This window comes from Sorex fumeus, unplaced genomic scaffold (genome assembly GCF_029834395.1).
Source record: "Sorex fumeus unplaced genomic scaffold, SorFum_2.1 ptg000128l, whole genome shotgun sequence".
Classification (NCBI taxonomy): Eukaryota; Metazoa; Chordata; class Mammalia; order Eulipotyphla; family Soricidae; genus Sorex; species Sorex fumeus.
In genome coordinates, this window is record NW_026606185.1 from 51,495,893 (window position 1) to 51,517,424 (window position 21,532).

General features: G+C 48.6%; 1 protein-coding gene across 4 annotated transcripts in view; it reads right to left on the reverse strand.

Annotated features, from left to right (window-relative positions):
• DYM (dymeclin) overlaps positions 1 to 21,532 on the reverse strand; it is a 300,303-nt gene that overhangs the window by 196,945 nt on the left and 81,826 nt on the right. For all 4 annotated transcript variants that reach the window (XM_056138010.1, XM_056138009.1, XM_056138012.1 and 1 more), the window contains exons 8-9: positions 10,029 to 10,211; positions 1,294 to 1,472 (exon numbers count right to left, since the gene is read on the reverse strand). In XM_056138010.1, coding sequence (XP_055993985.1) covers positions 1,294 to 1,472; positions 10,029 to 10,211 — 362 coding nt within the window. The remainder of the gene's footprint in view (positions 1 to 1,293; positions 1,473 to 10,028; positions 10,212 to 21,532) is intronic.

Genomic DNA, 21,532 nt, shown 5'->3' on the forward strand with positions numbered 1-21,532 from the left:
TCTGTTTGTTTTTAATAATCTGTTTTGCTCCCAGCCCCATGCCAGGCACCAACCCAGGTCATAAGGCAAGAGCTCTACTGCCAAGCTATATACTGCCGGCTCTCTTCAGATGGATTTTAACATTCCATGTGTACTCCAGATTTTGTCTTTAACATGGGGGGAAAAATGGAGATGGAAAAAGCTGGTGGCTCTATAAAAACTGATGTAGAAGCTCTTCAGAGATGTTCACGTTTTGGTTGCACACCAATAGCACAGCTATGTTAGTGTATACTTCAAACACAATCTGAATTGAGGCAGCTCGCTTTTCTAATCACAGAAACACTTATATTTACTCATTAATTAGAAGGGAATCTGAGGTCAGAGAGATAGTGGGGAGGGCATTTGACATGCATGCAGCTGACCCGGATTTAATCCCCAGCATCCCATTTGGTCCCTGAAGCACCACCAGGAGTGACTCCTGAGTGCAGAGCCAGGAGTAACCCATGAGTATAGCCAGGTGTGGCCCTAAAACAAAAACAAAAAAAATAATAAAAAGAAACACGCCCTTCCTCCCCCAAAAAAGAAAGAAGGAATCACTGATTAGCTGTAGCAGTTACTACTTATGAGCAAAACTGGAACCAATGCCACTAATATACCTAGAGATGGCAAACACTTCGATGACGGCCAGTATAACTGACCTGGGCTTCGAGACGGCCTTCCAGAATAGTCTTCCCCTTGGGGACATGCCATATGCACTCAGCAGGCAGGCACTGAGCAGCTGCACAAAACCACCAGGGTATAAAACCTTTTCCCCCCTTTCGTCCCTTATTTATGGTGCTACAGATCCGGACCAGGGCTTCACACACAAAGGCAAATGTCCTACTGCTGAGCCACATTCTGGCCCTATAACCTATAAAAAAATTTTTTTGAAGGGGCCTAGGAGGGCCTTGCATGCGGCTAACCCAGATTCAATCTGTAGCATCCCATGTGGAACCCCAAGCACTGCTAGGAAAAAAAAAACCTCAGAAAAAAGCAGAGGGTCTCGGAGACCTCGGTGAGACAGAATCACGGGCAGGGGGTACTGAGGAGGGCTCGGGGACAGGGAAGTGCGGGGCGCAGCTGCTGTCTGACACCTGGCACTGCCGCGAGCACTGGCTCCTCCATCTCTGCCCAGGTCTGTCGGCATTGGCCCTCCGGAGTGACCGGCCTCCTCCTTGGGGCAACCATGCCCACACACAGCCCTAGAAAAGAAAAGAGAAAAAAAAAAAGTAGTATTCAAAGAAACGCCAGAGGCACCAAGCAGCGGCTACTCACGAGGTTCTCCATGTCGGTGCGGGCCAGCATGTAGGTGCGGATGTTGCTGTTCTGGTGCAGCAGGGTGTAGAGCAGCAGCGTGGCCTGGTCCGAGGCCTGCTGCTCACACAGCGCCGTGTACAGGCTGTTGAAGTTGATCTGGAAGGTGTGGGGGGCGGACGAGGGGCAAGGGCTGCTGTCTGCAACGTGAACACAAACACCGGGACGTGAGGATGGGCTCAGTGCTGGCTGCCAGAACACCAACAGTGCTGCCCCGGGGCCCAGGAGATTTCCCTTCCAACCCTTCCTTTACTTTATCTTTGGCTGCTTTGGTTCGGTTTGGGGGCGACACCTGGCTGTGTCCAGGGGACCATTCCTAAGCGATGCCAAGGATAGAAACTAGTGGGATGTGGACGAGGCAAGAGCCGGAAGCCCGGTGGTACCTCCCCAGTCCTCTACACTTGAAATCTCACTTTAGGAAGAACTTTAGTAGAAACTGTGGTAACTGCAGCTGGCCACGCTTTCTTGGTCCAACTGAAACATATGAAGATAGTAGAAACGAAATGTTCTAGAATAACACAAAAGCCTCAAGCAGGGGGTACTATCTAAATGGTTTTCTGGTACTATCTAAAATGGTTTTCTAACCACAACACCCAAAAGGAGAGAGAACAAAAGGGAATGCCCTGCCACAGAGGCAGGGTGGGATGGGGGGATGGGGGGTGGGAGGGATACTGGGATCAGTGGTGGTGGGAAATGGGCACTGGTGGAGGGATGGGTATTTGATCATTGTATAATTGAAACCCAAGCACAAAAATTTGTAAGTCTACAACTGTACCTCATGGTGTCTCACTAATAAAAATTAAAAAAAAATTAGAAATTGAGCTCCCATTTGAAAAAAAAATGGTTTTCTAAGGATTATGTAGAAAACCACACAACAGAACTTTTTTATCTCTTAAGGCAAAGATATCACACTCAGCTCCTGGGAGAGAACAAGGCAGAGTCTCCTACCCTATGCCTGACTGTCTCCACCAGGGCCCAACAGCTGAAGACCACCGAGGCCCAGCCAAGGCCATGCTGGGACCACTCTCCACACACTTGGATGAGCCTCACGCATAAAAGAACTGACAGAGGAACCCAGGTGTGTGGGACCCGGGGCTGAGATCTCCAAGCCTGCACAGTTTGGGACTGGACCTGCCAGTAACTAGACAGTTACACCCACCAACTGCCGTGTAACTCCAACAACGGCCAGGACCCAGAGATCATCACACTCAGCTCCTGGGAGAGAACAAGGCAGAGTCTCCTACCCTATGCCTGACTGTCTCCACCAGGGCCCAACAGCTGAAGACCACCGAGGCCCAGCCAAGGCCATGCTGGGACCACTCTCCACACACTTGGATGAGCCTCACGCATAAAAGAACTGACAGAGGAACCCAGGTGTGTGGGACCCGGGGCTGAGATCTCCAAGCCTGCACAGTTTGGGACTGGACCTGCCAGTAACTAGACAGTTACACCCACCAACTGCCGTGTAACTCCAACAACGGCTAGGATCCAGAGATTATCACACTCAGGTCCCGGAAGCGCGCGGCCGCATTCGCGGCTGCGCGACATCTTATCATCTCATTCCTAATTTGGTCAAACTGGCAGGCTACCAAATGTAACATGCCCACATGGCAGAGTCTGGCAAACTCCCCGTGGTATACCCAATATGCCAAATACCAGTAACAATGATGGGTCTCATTCTCCTAACCCTGAAAAAGCCTTGAATATGGCACTTTAAAAAAAAAAAATCTCAGGGCTAGGACGAAGAAGACGTTACTGGCACCTGCTCGAGGCAATCGACGAACAACAGGGTGGTCGTGATGATGAAGGCAAAGATAAAAATAAAAGAACTAAGATATGTAAGCTCAACTTCATCACTATTTTTACATTCACATAATCAACCCAAGTAGACAAACGAGGAAACGGTCTTATACAGGGACACGGGGCAGTTTGGTCCTGAAATACACATGATGTAATCATGACCATGAAATGCTTGGGCTGCACACGAAATGAACACCATCCTAAATGGTGGTCACTTGGAACGAAGAGCACAAAACCTTCTACATAAAGCCAAATATACTCTATTAAGATAGGGTGTGAAAAAGAAAAAAGGGGGGAGTAGAGAATTAAGTATAGCAGGTAGGGGACTTGCCTTGCACATGCCGAGCAGGTTTTTTTTTTTTTATTTTTTATTTATTGAATCACTGTGGGAAAGGTTACAAAGCTTTCAGGTTTATGTCTCAGTCATGCAAACATCAAACACATTTCCCTTTACCAATACTTATTTTTTCCCATGAAGAACCCCAATAAAACCCCACCCCCCACCCCTCCCCGTCCCTGTGAGGCAGATGAATTCTAGTTAACACTCTATCCGCTTTGATTAGATTGTTTCAATAAAAGATCCACCACTATTATTTAGAGTTTACCCCCCCCCCCCAAATCAGACATGCTGAAAAAGCATTGTGAAGTGATTTGCTTTCTACAGCTGGGTTCAAGAATTAAATGTTGGTTTTGAATTTCTGCTATTTTACCTATTGACCCTGGAAGTATTTCTACTGAAAGTCAGATAGTTAAGAAATTGGTTTCTGTGTTCTGGAGTCGTGGCCGTGCTGGAGAGCCGCTCGTGGGGGGCAACTGGTGGCCTCGGTAGGGCGTGAAGGGCGGAGCGAAACGCCCCCCTTCCCATGAGGTTTTAGTCGCCCCCACACTCCCAGCTCATACCTGCTGTCCACAAGGCTCCCATGTGGCCGCCATCTTTCTTTCCAGAGAGGAGAGGGCGAATGGGGCAACACCCTTTCCCCTCCGGCAGACTTGATGGGCTGGATCAACGCACAGTCCGTTCACTTTTCTGCTCCAAGCCGCTGGGCCCTGCATTAAGTCCTTGTGCTTCTGGGGCCATGGCCGCGCTGGAGAGCCGCTCGCGGGGGGTGACTGGCGACCTCGGTAGGGCGTGAAGGACGGACCGGAACGCCCCCCGACCCATGAGGCTCCAGTCGCCCCCACTCCCCCGGCCCACACCTGCTGTCCACAAGGCTCCCATGTGGCCGCCATCTTTCTTTCCAGAGAGGAGAGGGCGAATGGGGCAACACCCTTTCCCCTCCGGCAGACTTGATGGCCTGGATCAATGCATAGTCCGTTCACTTTTCTGCTCCAAGCTGCTGGGTTCTGCATTAAGTCCTTGTGCTTCTGGGGCCGTGGCTGTGCTGGAGAGCCGCTCGTGGGGGGCAACTGGTGACCTCGGTAGGGCGTGAAGGACGGACCGGAAAGCCCCCCTTCCCATGAAGTTTTAGTCGCCCCCACACCCCCGGCTCATACCTGCTGTCCACAAGGCTCCCATGTGGCCGCCATCTTTCTTTCCAGAGGGAGGAGGGCGGAAGGGAGCAACACCCTTTCCCCTCTAGGCAGAAATGATTGCCTGGATTAACGCATAGTCCTTTCACTTTTCTGCTCCAAGCTGCTGGGTTCTGCATTAAGCCCTTGTGCTTCTGGGGCTGTGGCCGTGCTGGAGAGCCGCTCGTGGGGGGCAACTGGTGACCTCGGTAGGGCGTGAAGGACGGACCGGAACGCCCCCCTTCCCATGAGGTTTTAGTCGCCCCCACACCCCCGGCCCACACCTGCTGTCCACAAGGCTCCCATGTGGCCGCCATCTTTCTTTCCAGAGAGGAGAGGGCGAATGGGGCAACACCCTTTCCCCTCCGGCAGACTTGATGGCCTGGGTCAATGCATAGTCCATTCACTTTTCTGCTCCAAGCTGCTGGGTTCTGCATTAAGTCCTTGTGCTTCTGGGGCCGTGGCTGTGCTGGAGAGCCGCTCGTGGGGGGCGACTGGTGACCTCGGTAGGGCGTGAAGGACGGACCGGAACGCCCCCCTTCCCATGAGGCTTTAGTCGCCCCCACACCCCCGGCTCATACCTGCTGTCCACAAGGCTCCCACGTGGCCGCCATCTTTCTTTCCAGAGGGAGGAGGGCGGAAGGGAGCAACACCCTTTCCCCTCTGGGCAGAAATGATTGCCTGGATTAACGCATAGTCCTTTCACCTCTCTGCTCCAAGCTGCTGGGTTCTGCATTAAGCCCTTGTGCTTCTGGGGCTGTGGCCGTGCTGGAGAGCCGCTCATGGGGGGCAACTGGTGACCTCGGTAGGGCGTGAAGGACGGACCGGAACGCCCCCCTTCCCATGAGGTTTTAGTCGCCCCCACACCCCCGGCTCATACCTGCTGTCCACAAGGCTCCCATGTGGCCGCCATCTTTCTTTCCAGAGGGAGGAGGGCGGAAGGGAGCAACACCCTTTCCCCTCTGGGCAGAAATGATTGCCTGGATTAACGCATAGTCCTTTCACTTTTCTGCTCCAAGCTGCTGGGTTCTGCATTAAGCTCTTGTGCTTCTGGGGCTGTGGCCGTGCTGGAGAGCCGCTCGTGGGGGGCAACTGGTGACCTCGGTAGGGCGTGAAGGACGGACCGGAACGCCCCCCTTCCCATGAGGTTTTAGTCGCCCCCACACCCCCGGCTCATACCTGCTGTCCACAAGGCTCCCATGCGGCCGCCATCCTTCTTTCCAGAGAAGAGAGGGCGAATGGGGCAACACCCTTTCCCCTCCGGCAGACTTGATGGCCTGGATTAACGCATAGTCCTATCACTTTTCTGCTCTAAGCTGCTGGGTTCTGCATTAAGTCCTTGTGTTTCTGGGGCTGTGGCCGTGCTCCAAACTTAACTCTGACTTTCAGGGAGAAAGATTGGGTGGTTTACTTCTCATTGATCACTTTGTATATAGAGAGATGTCGCGCGGCCGCATAAGCGGCCGCGCGGTTTTGAGAAAAAGTCCTCGTTCCCGCATACTCGAGCTGTGTTTGTAGAGGCTTCTGGTCACCGGGGTTCCATCTGGGGGAGGCGGGATGCGGCACCTACTCCATCTGGAACTTGCGGGTGAACTCGGCTCTTTTTGGAACCTGTTTTTTCTTTTTTTTTTTTCCTCCGGGATCCCGCACCCTCCATGTGTTCTTTCTCTTATGCTTAAGGCGTCAAAGATGGCGCTGGGGGGCGGGCTGTGGGCATGACTTCCGGAATCAGAGGTTACCTGGGAGGTGTAGTCCGGCAGATTTGAGAAAAAGTCCTCGTTCCCGCATACTCGAGCTGTGTTTGTAGAGGCTTCTGGTCACCGGGGTTCCATCTGGGGGAGGCGGGATGCGGCACCTACTCCATCTGGAACTTGCGGGTGAACTCCGCTCTTTTTGGAACCTGTTTTTTCTTTTTTTTTTTTCCTCCGGGATCCCGCACCCTCCATGTGTTCTTTCTCTTATGCTTAAGGCGTCAAAGATGGCGCTGGGGGGCGGGCTGTGGGCATGACTTCCGGAATCAGAGGTTACCTGGGAGGTGTAGTCCGGCAGATTTGAGAAAAAGTCCTCGTTCCCGCATACTCGAGCTGTGTTTGTAGAGGCTTCTGGTCACCGGGGTTCCATCTGGGGGAGGCGGGATGCGGCACCTACTCCATCTGGAACTTGCGGGTGAACTCGGCTCTTTTTGGAACCTGTTTTTTCTTTTTTTTTTTTTCCTCCGGGATCCCGCACCCTCCATGTGTTCTTTCTCTTATCTGCCGAGCAGGTTTGACCCCTGATATTCCGTAGTCCCCAGAGCCCACCAGAGTGACCCCCAGGTACAGAGCCAGGAGTAACCCTTGGGCACTCTCAGTACGGCCCCAAAACAAAACAAAAAAACTATCTTCAAATTAAAATTTTTGAAATTAATAGTCACAGTCACCAAGGGTAATCCATTGATAAAATAACAGCTCAAACAACATAATTTTAACTAGTCTTAACACCATAAAAATCAGTACGCTAAACATTAGTCATAAAGGAAGTCAAGAAAGATAAATTAGAGAAAATTATAATCCTTTCAGACAAAACACTGGAAAACCATGACATTACAAAGAACTGGAGTTTTTTGTATATTCTGAAAAATATGATTTGGAGGGGGTATGAAAAGGGTTGTGCCAGCCCAGTTCCCCGGGCTTACTGCCGGCGGTGCCCGGGGGTTATGCGTGATGTCCGTGGATCAAACCTGGCCACCATGTTTCTGGCCTTATCTCTCCACCCAACAAAGAATTGTTTTGTAAGGACCAGAACCACTGGCAAATCCAAACATTAATAATAGCAAAGGTATAATAAATGACTGAGACACTCAGCTACAATGTCTAAGAAGTTACACTAGAACAGCCCTGAAACAGAATGTGGGAGCCCCCAAAATTGTTTCTGTATTCAATAACTGGTCTTCTTACCCATCTTAATTTTTGCTGGACAGTCTAGAAATTTTGGTTACTACATTAACCTTGCTTTTTTTTAATAGTGACCTTATGTATTTTATTATTTATTCATTTATGTACAAAGAACTGAGATTCTTATCAGTTTTAAATATACAAAACATGTTTTAATTTATTTTACAATAAATTAGATATAATTTATTAATTACAAATAAATAATTTTATCATTTAATAGAAAAATTTTTTACTTTAGAAAGACCTTTAATAGAACTCATGGTGATTACAGCTGGTCACTCTTAGTCCAAACAGTAAAATTCTTGGTCCAACTGAAATGTATTAAGAGGTAGCACTGTAGCACTGTCCTCCCGTTGTTCATCGATTTGCTCGAGCGGGCCCAGTAACATCTCACAACAAGCTGTGAGACTTGTTACTACTGTTTTTGGCATACTGAATACATCACAGGGAGCTTGCCGGGCTTTGCTGTGTGGACGAGATGCTCTCGGTACCTTGCCAGGCTCTCTAAGAGGGGAGGAGGACTCGAACCCGGGTCGGCCATGTCGACCACGTGCAAGGCAAACGCCTTACCCGCTAAACTATGGCAATAAATACAGAGGTTAAAAAAATAAAACTTTGCTCCTCAGAAAGAATCTTTGAGAGAAGAAATCACAAACCTTGTGTGTTATTAAAGGACATTATGGGAATATTTAAAATAACATATTATTAACATTATTGCTTTTTTTTGTTTTGTTTTGGTTTTGTTTTTTGGGTCATACCCAGCAATGCACAGGGGTTACTCCTGGCTCTGCACTCAGGAGTTATTCCTGGCGGTGCTCAGGAGACCATATGGGAAGCTGGGAATCAAACCCAGGTCGACCACGTGCAAGGCAAACACCCTACCCACTGTGCTATCGCTCCAGCTCCCCATTATTGCTATTTAAAGATTTCCTATTGTTTCCAAACAGATCAGTAGGCAGGTTTGGACTGATGCTGGGGTTTGGCAACCACAGCCTACAAGCTGCCCATAACGTACTTCAGAAAAAGTTTCATTAGGACCCAGCCATGCTCATTTGCTTGTGAAAATATGATTGCCACTTTGCCGCTCCAGCGTCAGAGAATTAAGAGGTGAGGATAGAGACCACAGGGGCCCCCAAGTCACTGGACACAGTTAACCAAAAAGCTTGCAGAGCTCTGCTCGAACTTTTAGTTCTGTGAGACTCTAACAGGACTTACCTATCAGCTGCTGCTGAGGCACACCCAGACGTATTTGGGGCCAGAGGAATAATACAGTGGGAGGGCAGTGCCTTGCAAAAAGCTGACCCAGGTTCGATCTCCAACACCCCATGTGGTCACTCCCAAGCCTGCCCAGGAGTGATCCCTGAGTACAGAGCCAAGAATAAGCCCTGGCAGTGCCATGTGTCGGCCTTTCCCCTCCTAAAAAAACAAACAAACCCAAAAGCAGGGGGCCAGAAGGATAGTACAGTGGGGTGGGCATTTGCCTTGCACGTGGCCAGTCCAGGTTCTATCCCCAGCATCCCATATGGTCCCCCGAGCACTGCTAGGAGTAATCCCTGAATGCAGAGCCAGGAATAACCCCTGAGCATCTCCAGGTGTGACCTCCCCCCTAAAAAAAAAAAAAAATCAAAGGCAGTACTCAGAGTCAATAAAGCAATCACTCCAGGCTGTGCCTGGCTGAGTACGAGGGCCAAGTCCTGGAAGTGTCCAGGGGTCACTGGGCAAATCCCAGCAGAAGAGGGTCAGGGGAGCCAGGGCTGGAGCCCAGAGCCTCACACGTGTACGGTGCTCTCTGACTCTGGGCCACCTCCTCAGCCCCGGGAACAAAGACTTTCAACAAAGGTCCCCTGCAATCTGTCTTTTGGAGGCTCCGGGTGAATTTTAATCTCTAGGAGGTAGAACGATTCCAATTCACTGCAAAGAAAAGGCAATGGGAGATGACCAAAAGGCCCAGAGGACCCATCTCTGATTTATCTGATTTTCCAGAGGCCTGGAGCGATAGCACAGAGGGTAGGGCATTTGCCTTGCATGTGGCCCACCCGGGTTCGATTCCTCTGCCCCTCTTGGAGAGCCCAGCAAGCTACCGAGAGTATCCCGCCCACATGGCAGAGCCTGGCAAGCTACCCGTGGTGCATTCGATATGCCAAAAACAGTAACAACAGGTCTCAGGTCTCACAATGGAGACATTACTGGTGCCCGCTCGAGCAAATCCAATGAACAACGGGAGGACAGTGCTACCGTGCTATATAGAGCACAGAGCACTGTCCTCCTGTTACAGTGCCACATACAAGGGGGGAAAAAAACTCACTTTTTCTCATCTTCAACCTGAAAAAAGTAAAAGATTGACGGATCTCTTCACAACAATGGATAATGCATAAGACGAGGTGAAAACAAAACAAAACAAAACAAACCCCACCCGCCCCAACTCCTCAGGAAGAAGAGAAGACAGTCACCAACCTTGCGTGTTCCTAAAGGACATGACAGCCTGTCGGTAGGGGTTGGGTGCGTCCTCGGCATCCGTCAGGTTGGCCAGCACCAGGAGCAGCAGGAGGCTCTGGTTGGCCAGCGGGGAAGTCAGCTCTGGGGCGGCGGCAGCTTTGCTGCCCACCCCGCCCAGGGTGAAGACCGTCCAGAGTCCAGCTGCAGAGGAGAGACACAGTTCAGGGAAGGTTGGGACAAGAAGCATGAGCACTTCTGTACACCTATGCTTTCTTTATGTTTTAAAAGGGCTGAAAGAATATGTTTCTTTTCCAGCAATACAAGTAAAACAACTTCATTAGTTACTGCCATATTGACTATTTTTTAAACGTCAAAGATATCATCTCCTCATTCTACTTCTTACTCTGCAGAAATAATCACCAGAAGTCTCTTACCTGTCTTCGGATTATTCTTTGTATATAAAGATATACACATAGTTATATGACCATTTTATGTATAAGCTGATACCAGTATATGTGAACTAAATAAGAAAATGCAAATCCCCCAAATTGGCTGAAAAAGACCCAGGTCCGAATGGAAAAAGAGAAAGGTAACTTTAACCCTAAAAAGAAACAAAGTTCAATTTTTCAAATACTTAAATAACCTTTAGCAATTTGCCAATTCTTAGATCAGCAGATCCAAAGTAGGGAACGCGATTCCTTTCTACACAAGTTACCTGACTAGAAAAATCTCCTTGATACAGAAATTTGACAAAAACTGCCTTTCACACGAAATAGAGAAATAAAGATTTTTAAAAGCTGGAATCAAACAAAATCAAATAAAATCTAATAGGAAACTCTGTTGAAAGGATAAATGCATCACACAAGCAGGGTCTGTCTCTGGAACACAGTAATCGCTCACCAATGAAAAATCTTTCATGTAAAGAAGGCAGAGAAAACAAACACGCTGATTTCAACAGGTGCCATTTTTGGCACAGCGGGTAGGGCGTTCGCCTTACAAGCGGCCAACATGGCCGACCCGAGTTCGATTCCTCCGCCCCTCTCGGAGAGCCCGGCAAGCTACCGAGAGTATTCGATATGCCAAACACAGTAACAACAAAGTCTCCAATGGAGACGTTACTGGGCCCGCTCGAGCAAATCGACGATCAACGGGAGGGCCTTTTACTTTTTTTACTTTTAAAGTCCCCACCCATTAGGCGGCAGGGAGTGGGAGGAGGGAGTCAGTATGTGTCTTTTGTCTAGTTCTATGGTGCCAGCAGGCCAGCCCAGGGCTTCACATGTCATGGATGGGCTCTACCACTGAGCTCCATCACCAACCCCCAAACCCATCATTCTTCAATCCTTTCCTATTTCCTTCAGTGTTTACTGTTTGACCCTGAAGGACACCAATGCATTTGACCACAACTCAGAAACAACTCAAGACATGATAAGATACAGATTCGTCTATTACATTAGGCTTTACTCCTTATAAAGTCTAATTTCTTATATTACAAGCAGATGTCACTGTGCGTGGGGGGTGTCTTGGCCGGCGAACCTTGGGACCCACTCCTCACTCTGGGCTGCGGGGGACCCCCGGGGGTGCAGAGAGAAACACGCAGCGCAGAGATGGGACCCAACAGGCAACTCATGACTCTCCAGCCAAGCTCAGGCGTCTCTTAGCAAGGTGCCTGCGGTTAGGGTTGGGACGGTCTCACACAGACACTGAATGGGGCTGGTGTGGGAGGTTGAAGGGGTGAACCAGGCCCCGCATGGGCACCAACCTGAGCCCCTCGCTGCCTTCCGTGGTCCACAGTGGTCCCTGATGGCAGCAGCACTTACTATCAGGGGGAACATCGGCGGCCAGGCAGCCCCAGGACTGACCCCTGGGCTCCCGAGCACAACCAGGAGGAGACAAAAGGAACGGAACGAGAGCGAGAGCAAAACACTGGTCCACTTCACCACGCCTGAAGTTATTTTCTCATTTCTCTTTTCGCTGTCCATTTGTTTACATCTAATAGTTCAACTTTTTTATGGAGTTTATGAGCATATACCATGAAACGACTTTCTGTGTACCCTAGCAATTTATGAGTTCTTGCATAGTTCAGGTCTTCTAAAGCTCAGACGATTTCTGTGATGGGTAGGAATGATTTTAACTGAGTTTGAGGGGTTTTATTTATTTATTTTGGCTTTTTGGGGTCATTTCTAGCGCTGCTCAGGAGTGGTTCCTCCTGGCTCTGCACTCAGAATTACTCATGGTGGTGCTTGGGGGACCATATGGGACGCCAGGGATTGATTCCGGGTAGGCTGCATTAAAGCTAATGCCCTCCTTCCGTACTATCTCTCTGGCCCTTATTCTCCACTCTAAGCAGCCTTACCGCGGTGGGATTTCCCTGCAGCCTCAAAGCACCAGCACCTCTGGAGCAGACCGTCTGCATGTGCATGAGCAAATCTGTGTATGTCTGAGAAAATCAGAGGCCCAGCACAAGAAATCAGCAAAAAAGGATTTTAAGGTGATTTTTTTAAAGACACAAACTTTTCTGTGAAGAACTCTGCCCCCTTCCATTTTATTAGGAATCCGGATTTGGGTGAACACTGTGTCGACTAATAACTGATAACTACATTGCACAGACTTTAGTAGATTAAAAAAAAATTCACGACAGAGCTGAGGAAATTTAACACACACACACACACAGAAAGCATAACCAGAAACTATGAATTCTTTGCCATGGGATTGATTGGCATATGTTGGTGGGGACAGGATGGGGTTGGGACCACAGTGAGTGGTGCTCCAGGTTTACTCCTAACCCTGTGCTCAGGGATTAATCCTAGTGGCGTCCAGAGGACCATATGCTGGGGATTCACGCTGGTGTGGGCAGCATCTATGGCAAGCACCTTGGCAAGCCGTATTATTTCTCCAGTCCCTAACTTGTATATTTTATCTTTTAAAAAAAATTATTCCAGGGGCTGGAGCAATAACACAGCAGGTAGGGCGCTTGCCTTGCATGCGGCTAACCCGGGTTCGATTCCCAGCTTCCCATATGGTCCCCTGAGCACCACTAGGAGTAATTCCTGAGTGCAGAGCCAGGAGTAACCCCTGTGCATCGCCAGGTGTGACCCCAAAAGCAAAAAAACAAAAACAAAAACAAGCCCTATTGGCGACAGTGCTGTGATCCAGTGTCAAAGTCTGAAACTTCTGCCTCTCCCAGAGGCAGGAGGGTGTGAGGAGAGCAAGGGGCTGAGGTTGGTGGGTGGGAAGCAGGCGCTGGTTAAGGGAGTGGTGCTGAAATCTAATATGCCTGAAGCCCACTCATGAGTAACTACACGGTGACTTAAAATGAAATACTGAAAAAAAAAAAAAGATTCCCATCACCTTCGTCTCCTCGGCACGCTCCGTAACCCGCTACCCCTAGATCCACCGCCTGCGTGCCAGGATTACAAGCAAAGAAAAACACAATTACAAAGTTCCATCTGCAACAAAAATAATCACGAAATGCTTTCCAAGGCAAAATCGAAGTGCTTTCTTTGGCCCTTCTTTACAGTTGTAGATCTTCATTACTAGGCGGGGGGAAGAGCCGGTGCCGACGGTCAAACTTCACAAACACAATTCTGCTTTTCTGTTAGCCCAACTTCTCTCTCCTCCTCGTTCCTGCTCCCAGCTTTTCTGGGGGTGCTGAGAAGGTTGTCAGGATCCCACACAAGCTCGCAGTGTCTGGGGGGCACCCCCGGCCTACAGTCCTCTTGCCTCGCCCAGATCGTTATTAGCGCTCGGTTGAGTTCCCGTACAGGACAAACGGGCAGTCTGCCACTGCCGACATTCTGGTTTAAACTGGCCTGTAAGACCGAACCAGAATCTTCCAAAAGTTCATTTCTCTTGTTGATCCAAACCTCTGATCTATGACCCAAAAATCTTAATGGGATTGCGTTTTCCTGTTGGCAACAACAAAAAAAATCCTCCCCACCAAAAAAATAAGGGAAAGTTACAGTATAATTCCTTCCGCTCTAAAAACAAAATTAAGGATGGACTCCAATTTTTGTTTTAATTGTATCCCTCAGGATCTCCAAATAAACTCAAACTGAATTTCACCTAAAATCAAAAAAAGTACTGAAATTAACCAGGACAACAAATCCAATGTTAATTTCTTTTTCGAAGTACAAACTGAAGATTATTAATTCAACAGTAGATTGAGAGGGCAGCAGAGAGAGACAGTTGAGAAGAGACACTCTCCTTGCACACGGCGAACCCTGGTTCAAACCTTGGTTCAACCCCCCCCCCCCCCGCACCCCCTCCCCACACACACAGGGTGCTCCACGGAGCACCAGGAGAGATCCCTGAGCAGAGAGTCAAGACAAGCCCCTGGGTACCACCGGGTGTGACCCCAAGCCTCCCCCGTTTGTTTTTAAATGTGGGAAAGATACAAGGTATAAGAAACTGAAACATCAGGTAACTGGTCCTGCTCCTGGACACACTACACCAAGCTCCTTGTAGCTAGCGGATACTGAGGAGTCCATCAGAACGAGACAGATACGTAATAGATACCATCCACCACAGTCAGGAAATTTTGTTGGAAGGGTTCTATTTCTATACTTTGAATGTAGTATTACTGTACTGTACTGTACTGTACTGTGCTCCCGTTGTTCACTGATTTGCTTGAGTGGGCCCAGTAACATCTCCATCGTGAGACTTGTTGTTACTGTGTTTGGCATATTGGATGCGTCACGGGGACCTTGCCAGGCTTTGCTGTGCGGGCGAGATACTCTCAGTAGCTAACTGGGCTCTCTGAGAGGGGCGGAGGAATCAAACCCGGCTCAGCCGGGCTGGCCGCATGCAAGGCAAACACCCTACCGCTGTGCTATCACTCCAGCCCATTTTGAAAGTATCATAGCAAAATAAACCATGTATCATGGAGGAAAAAAAAAGAGGAAAGGGATGTCAGCTGTTAGGAACTGATGTGAAAATTCCACTAGAGACAAGGACAAAAGGCTGAGCACTCAGTGGTGCCGATGAGGGTCAGGCCATATGCCAGGGACAAAACCTATAATGGGCGGGGGGAGGGAGGGAGACCATGTCTGCCCATTCAAAGGTGGGAACTGCAGAAAGGGGAGGTGAGAGCCAAAGTAGCTACAAACCGGTTCCATCTGGCCGTTGCCCTGAACGCGTGCGCCCTGGTAGGGGCCCAGTCCTGCGGCTGGACCCAGACCCCACACTGGCTTTCCTGCTTAGCACTGATGAAGGACTCTTGGGTGACATTCTCCCTGTAATCAGCAAGCGCCCGCTAGGAACTGCAGCACGCAACTCATACCTGAGAAAGGCAGATGATCTGACCTGGCCAGTCTGATCTTCTCTTAATTCATTCTAAACAACAAATACAAAGATCAACCACTTTTCGATTCGTGGGGGGAGGGGGGAGGGGTGGTGGGGGTAGGAAGATTTGGGCCACAGTACCATACTGTGGTGACACAGATCGCCAAAGCAGGGTCAGCTATTTGCAAAGCAAGCATCTTGACCCCTGCCTTATATCTCAGGCCCTTTAAAAAAAAAAAAAAAGCAGGTGAGTCCCCAGCAATGCTCAGGGGGTGTGGGGCCACTCTCGTGCTGCTTATCTGTAGTCCACAGTGTGGGCCTGAGAGTCTGGTGCTCAGGAACCATCAGGAAAATGTGTAGAGGCACTGGTGTGTGTGTGTGTGTGTGTGTGTGTGTGTGTGTGTGTATGCAGAGGAGTGTTGCAGTGCCACAAACTGAACCTGGGCTTCATGATACTAGGCATAAGCCCAACCCCTGAGCCATTTACCTGGTGCCTAGACTAAGGCCTTTCTGCGGGGTCTGGGCTGATTTCTGGTGTGCGGGCCTCACCCCATGGTGCCCATGTGGCTCCTCCCAGCATGTTGCTTGGGGGACGGAGTCAGGGACTGCTTGCAGGCCCTCCAGCCCCCTGCGTCTCAGTGAAGGATGAGAGAGAATCTTTTATAGCTCATTTCTTAAAACAAATCTTTTTTTTTTTTTTTTTTTTTTTTTTTTTGCTTTTTGAGTCACACCTGGTGATGCACAGGGGTTACTCCTGGCTCTACACTCAGGAATTATTCCTGGTGGTGCTCAGGGGACCATATGGGATGCTGGGAATAGAACCTGGGTCGGCCGCATGCAAGGCAAACGCCTTACCCGCTGTGCTATCACTCCAGCCCCCTTAAAATGAATCTTTTAAGACTCGTTTCCAACAAAAGGATTCTGACAGAACGGTCACAGATTCTGCACAGCAAGGGAGAGTGTGACAGAACAGAGTAAAGCCCGTATGTTGGTGCAGAGAGGTCCCCTGGCCTCACTCCCCGGGGAGCACTGTGCCCTGAGCCCAGCATCGCCCATGTGGAAGGCTTCCCCTGGGAGCCCTGGAGTCTCCCGCGAGCTAACACTCAGAGAAAAGGTTTATAGAAAACTTTTGCCAAGGGAGCAAAAGAGTGAGGAAAAGAAAACCCAAAACATAAGGGATGATTTTACATAACTTACTAACCACCACTATTTCACCAGTAAATCATGTTTTATAGAAAAACACTTATCTTTTTTGGGGGGTGTGTTGGGGGTTCCCCAAGCAGTGATCAGAACACCTGAGAATGTGGATACAGAAGGGGGCGCTCCTAGCTATGCTGCTGGGACCATTCTATGCAAGGTCTGCCCAGGTCCTGGTGCTATGCTCACCCTGGGGTTACGCCCACCCCAAACTTTGAATTATTATACATTGTTTGTCATTAGTGAAGAACTTTTAATGTTGTAGGTCGTGAATGATCATCTAGTTTTACATGTCTAGCCAACTGTGAGTCTTCATACTGCCATTTACAGTCTCAGGAGGGGGTCTCATCCGCAGCGGGGCAGCGTATAGGCTCTGACCCTCATAAGGAGGCGGGCGCGAGCGCATAGGGGCTCTGACTGACCCCCAGGGGAAGGCGGGCGAGAGCCCACAGGGGTTCCACGGATGCACTGTAATTTGTTCGTGCTTGTTTCTACTCGAATCATCCATCCATACCCTTTTCTCCTATGATTTCTTTGCTAGAAAGTTAAATAAGTTTTACAGCTTTACTATTTCAAAAATGGGCTTTTGATGAGAGTCACTTCAGTGCCAACCTGGGTGACAGAAGGAAATACCCGAAACCAGAGATTTTTAACGTTAGGCATCCCAAGGCTGCAAAGCACTGATCTGCCATGGTCACTCCCTACTGGTCCTCGGACCTGGGTCAGAGGTGTGCTGGTCCTCAGTGCAAAATGGTCGCAAGAACCGGCCCCAAACAGCCCACGGCCTCTCGCTGCCGACACAGCAGGAGGAAGCTGGTGCAGCGTCCCCAGGCTGCAGGCTGCCATGCCACCCCACTTTCCAACAGGGCAGCTCACGGGTACCACTGCCAGTCTGGAGAAGCATCACTGCTGCAGCTGGGCACCTGAACGCCTTTAGGCGGGGCAGAGTTCCAATCCTCTCTTTCCTCATCTGCTCTGGAAACTTCCCGCATCACCAGTCCTGGCTCCTCAGGGCTTCTTGGGCTGACTTCCGGGTGTGGAGATTTTCCTTTTTTTCTGTTCAATTTCCTGAGTACCATCAGGATGCTCTAATCGACTCTGCTCACTCATCATTTGTGTATCTCACCTTTACTGCCTATCACTTAGGCCGTTCGTCATTTATGCGCTGGGATTTTTCTGGATCCATTCACTTCAAATCTCCCTTGTGAAAATGTTGGCTGTCCCCTCCTGTTAAGGATTCGAACTTCCCAACGCCCCACGACCTTTTCCTCTAAGCTCCTCCAGCTCCCATTTATAACACCAACCTACAGGCAAGTCACCCAAAATGTAACCCCTATGTACCAGGGGCTGCCGCTCCCTTGGTCCCTGAGTGACCCTTGCCCGCGGGCACTCTGTGCCTTGTTACTAAAGCCAGGAATTCCTACACTCCGTGCTCTCGCTCTCACCTCCCGTTTTCAATGTTATTTCCCAAAGACGTATTAAAAAGCAAAACTTGAAAGATGGAGGGTTTGGGGCCATCCCTTGATATGCTCAGGGCTTACTTCCTGGCTCTGCACTCAGAGTCACTCCTGGCAGGGTTCAACAGAACAGAAGTGGTGCCAGGGATCAAACCAGAGTCACGTGCCAAGCAAGCACCCCACCCACTGTACTCTCTATCCAGCCCCACTCAAAATTTTTAAAAAAGAAAAGAGATGTTCTCTGCTGGGATTCAAACCCAGGACCTCAGACTCACTCTGCCCACTGGGCCTGGCCTCCGTACCGGGCCCCTTCTTTGGCAATTTCAATATAGTGTTTGTCTACAATTTTGTACTTGTAAAAGTTTTGTACTGTCTTGCAACATTAAATTATGTTTGTTTCGGGGGCTGAAGCGATGGCACAGCAGGTGGGGCATTTGCTTTGTACGTGGCCAACCCAGGTTCAATTCCCAGCATCCCATATGGTCCCCTGAGCACCGCCAGGAGTGATTCCTGAGTGCATAAGCCAGGAGTAACCCCTGTGCACTGCCAGATGTGACCCAAAAAAGCAAAATAAAATAAATATAAATAAATAAATAATGTTTGCTTCATTCAAAATAAGAATAAAATTATTTGACTAATCTTATAGGCAACCCAGATTCACAGAAACCAGCAGCGTGAATTAAGTCCTTCATGGTGTCTGCTGGCCTCTGGACACTGTGGCAATGATCCCAAGGACCCCGAAGCTCTCTCCTCTGCCTCAACTTGGCCATCTCCTCTCATGTACTTGGTTCATATGGTTCCCCAAGGAGGGGGCCTGGAACTCGGAGTCCAGAGTAAGCCTTAAACACCATCAGCTGTGCCCTCAACAGCTCCCCCCCTTGCAAAAACCATCAAAAAGTAAATAAATTAAACAAATTTTAAAGACAATGGAAGGACTGTAACAAAAAGTCCAAGCTTATTAAATAAATGCATACTGTATTGTTAACAAACTAATCTAGGTATAACTCAAAGGAATCCAAGTTTCCACCAGCTAATTTTTGCAAAGCCAAATGTGCCCCAATCAAAGTGCCTAAAATTGTTTCTCTAAAGAAAATTTAGATCATTTTTGTAATAGGGTGTAAAGATACTCACTGCCACAATACAAGAGCATAATGCATAAGCCATCTAAAAATACAATAAGATACAGCCTAAAATATGATAGATCAACACAGACTAAAGATACAATAAGGGCAATGTTTACAAAGTTTATAATAATACAAAGAATGTGATAAATTTATAGCTAAACTGTAGAGATAAATACATCATTACAGTCTGATCAGTCTGATACAGAAGAATTTCACCCCGTAAAACTGCCAAGTCCCAACCTACTTATCCCTCCCTTCCCTCCTCTTAAATCCTTGGTAAGCAAATACCATTTTTTACTATTATTTTGCCTCTTCCAGAATATCATATATCTGGAATCAGAAAGCCTGCAGCCATACCGGACAGGCTTCTCGTCTTGTGCTTTGGCCGTCCACTTCCCTTGATCTCTGGATTGTACTGCATTATGTAGGAAACACAAGCTTGCTTCTCCTCCACAGCAGCCAAGACAGCTCCAACGCTGGGACACAGGCTCCCATGCAGGAGGCTTGGGTTGGATCCCTGAACACCCCTGGGGGCAACCTTTGAGCACTGGGTAGCGGGAAGGTCCCAAGCCCCACTGAAGGTGGCCCACAATCCAAAAAAATGATTGTATATCACCAAGAATGAACCCTAATATAAAAACTATGGACTTCCATCAATTGCAAAGTGCCAGTGTCAGTTCATCCACTGTAACAAGTGCACGGCGCTGATGAAGATGTTTATAGCCCCAAGGAAGGTGGGCAGCAAGTATGTGAGAACTCGATTTCCTGCTCAGTTTTCTATAAGCCCACGGTTACTCCACAATGCTTTGTGTTTTAAGAGGAAATGTAATGAGGTAATTAAAAGTTTAGCTCCATAATTATAAAGAGAATGAGAATAGGATCAAGTACGGACAGAATATGTTAACACATTTTGATGTGAGGGTGCTAGCGAAACTTCTTTTTTTTTGGGGGGGGGGGTTGGGTCACACCCGGCGATGCACAGGGGTTCCTCCTGGCTTTGCACTCAGGGATTACTCCTGACAGTGCTTGGGGGACCATATGGGATGCTGGCAATCGAATCCAGATGGGTCGCATGCAAGGCAAACGCCCTACCCGCTGTGCTATCACTCCAGCCCCCACTAGCAAAACTTCTTGTGGGCGAAGACACAGACTTTGATGACCACAGAAGAGAACACATCTGTGTTCAGAATTTGTGACAGGGTCAAGAATTAGCGAAGGCGCTGGAATGGGGGTAGGTATGAGAAGCATGACTAAAAGTGAAGACTGCTCAGAAATTCTTTTTTGCTTTGTTTTGCCTGGGGGGGCCACAGCCAGCAGTGCTTGGGGCTTATGTCTGGCTTCTTGCTCAGATGTTAAAAGGTCTGGGGAGGATACAAACCTCCCCAAATGAGTTTCAGGTCAAACCCACGGTCTTCGGAATCTTAATTAGCACTTCTGAAAGGACTGGAAGCTACAATAGCTTTCTAATAAACAAATCAAAATTTATAATACAAACTCATCCTCACAGTGATTCTACCATCCCATTAACATTTTATTATAAAAACTGCCACCCATCCAGAAAAGCAGAGAGGACTAAACAATGGATACCCATAAAATCATTGTCTAAATTGTACACGAACATTCCCTTCATTTGTGGGGGCATCCCTGTGCATTAGGCTTCCCTACCCTTGCTCACCAATGTCATCTATTTGATTTATGCCATTCAAAGCTGCAGAAGCATTTCAAAGGGAAGTGTTTCAATAACTAGACTTTGAAATATTAATGATTCATGTAAAAGGTATCTCAAAGCTAAATCAACTATAACTCATGAGGGTTTTAACATCTACTCACAAATTCTGCCCGCAAGTAAATCTTGAATAAATAAAAACTTCTAGAATTTAATCCAAATACCTATGCTGAAATTAATGTAAATTAAAACAGCTGCATAATAAAAATTACATTCACTGGACTATGACTGAATCTAACAATTTGAAATCGTATTTTTTATTTGAAATAAAATTTCTCTATTGCAGAGCCCCGGCAGCCAAAGACCTCCGGAACCAGTCACAGGCATGCTTAAGACACTCTCCACACACTTGGACGAGCCTCACGCATGAAGGAGCCGAGGCATGTGGGACCCAGGGCTGAGATCTCCAAGCCTGCTCAGATCGGGACTGGGCCTCCTCACCCAGATCCCCCATCTTCCAGTAGGCAGGTATTACACCCACCAACTGCCCCTGGTGCCGTGTTATCCCATCAACGGCCAAGACCCAGAGACTATAAAACCCAGCTCCCGGAAGCACCTCATGGCCGCGCAACCTCTTATTATCTAGTTCTTACTCTTGGAGAACCGGCACGCTACCAAGAGTATCCTGCCCGCACGGCAGAGTCTGGCAAATTCCCCGTGGCGTATTCGATATGCCAAAACCCAGTAACAATGATGGGTCTCATTCCTCTGACCCTGAAAAAGCCTCGAATGTGGCAC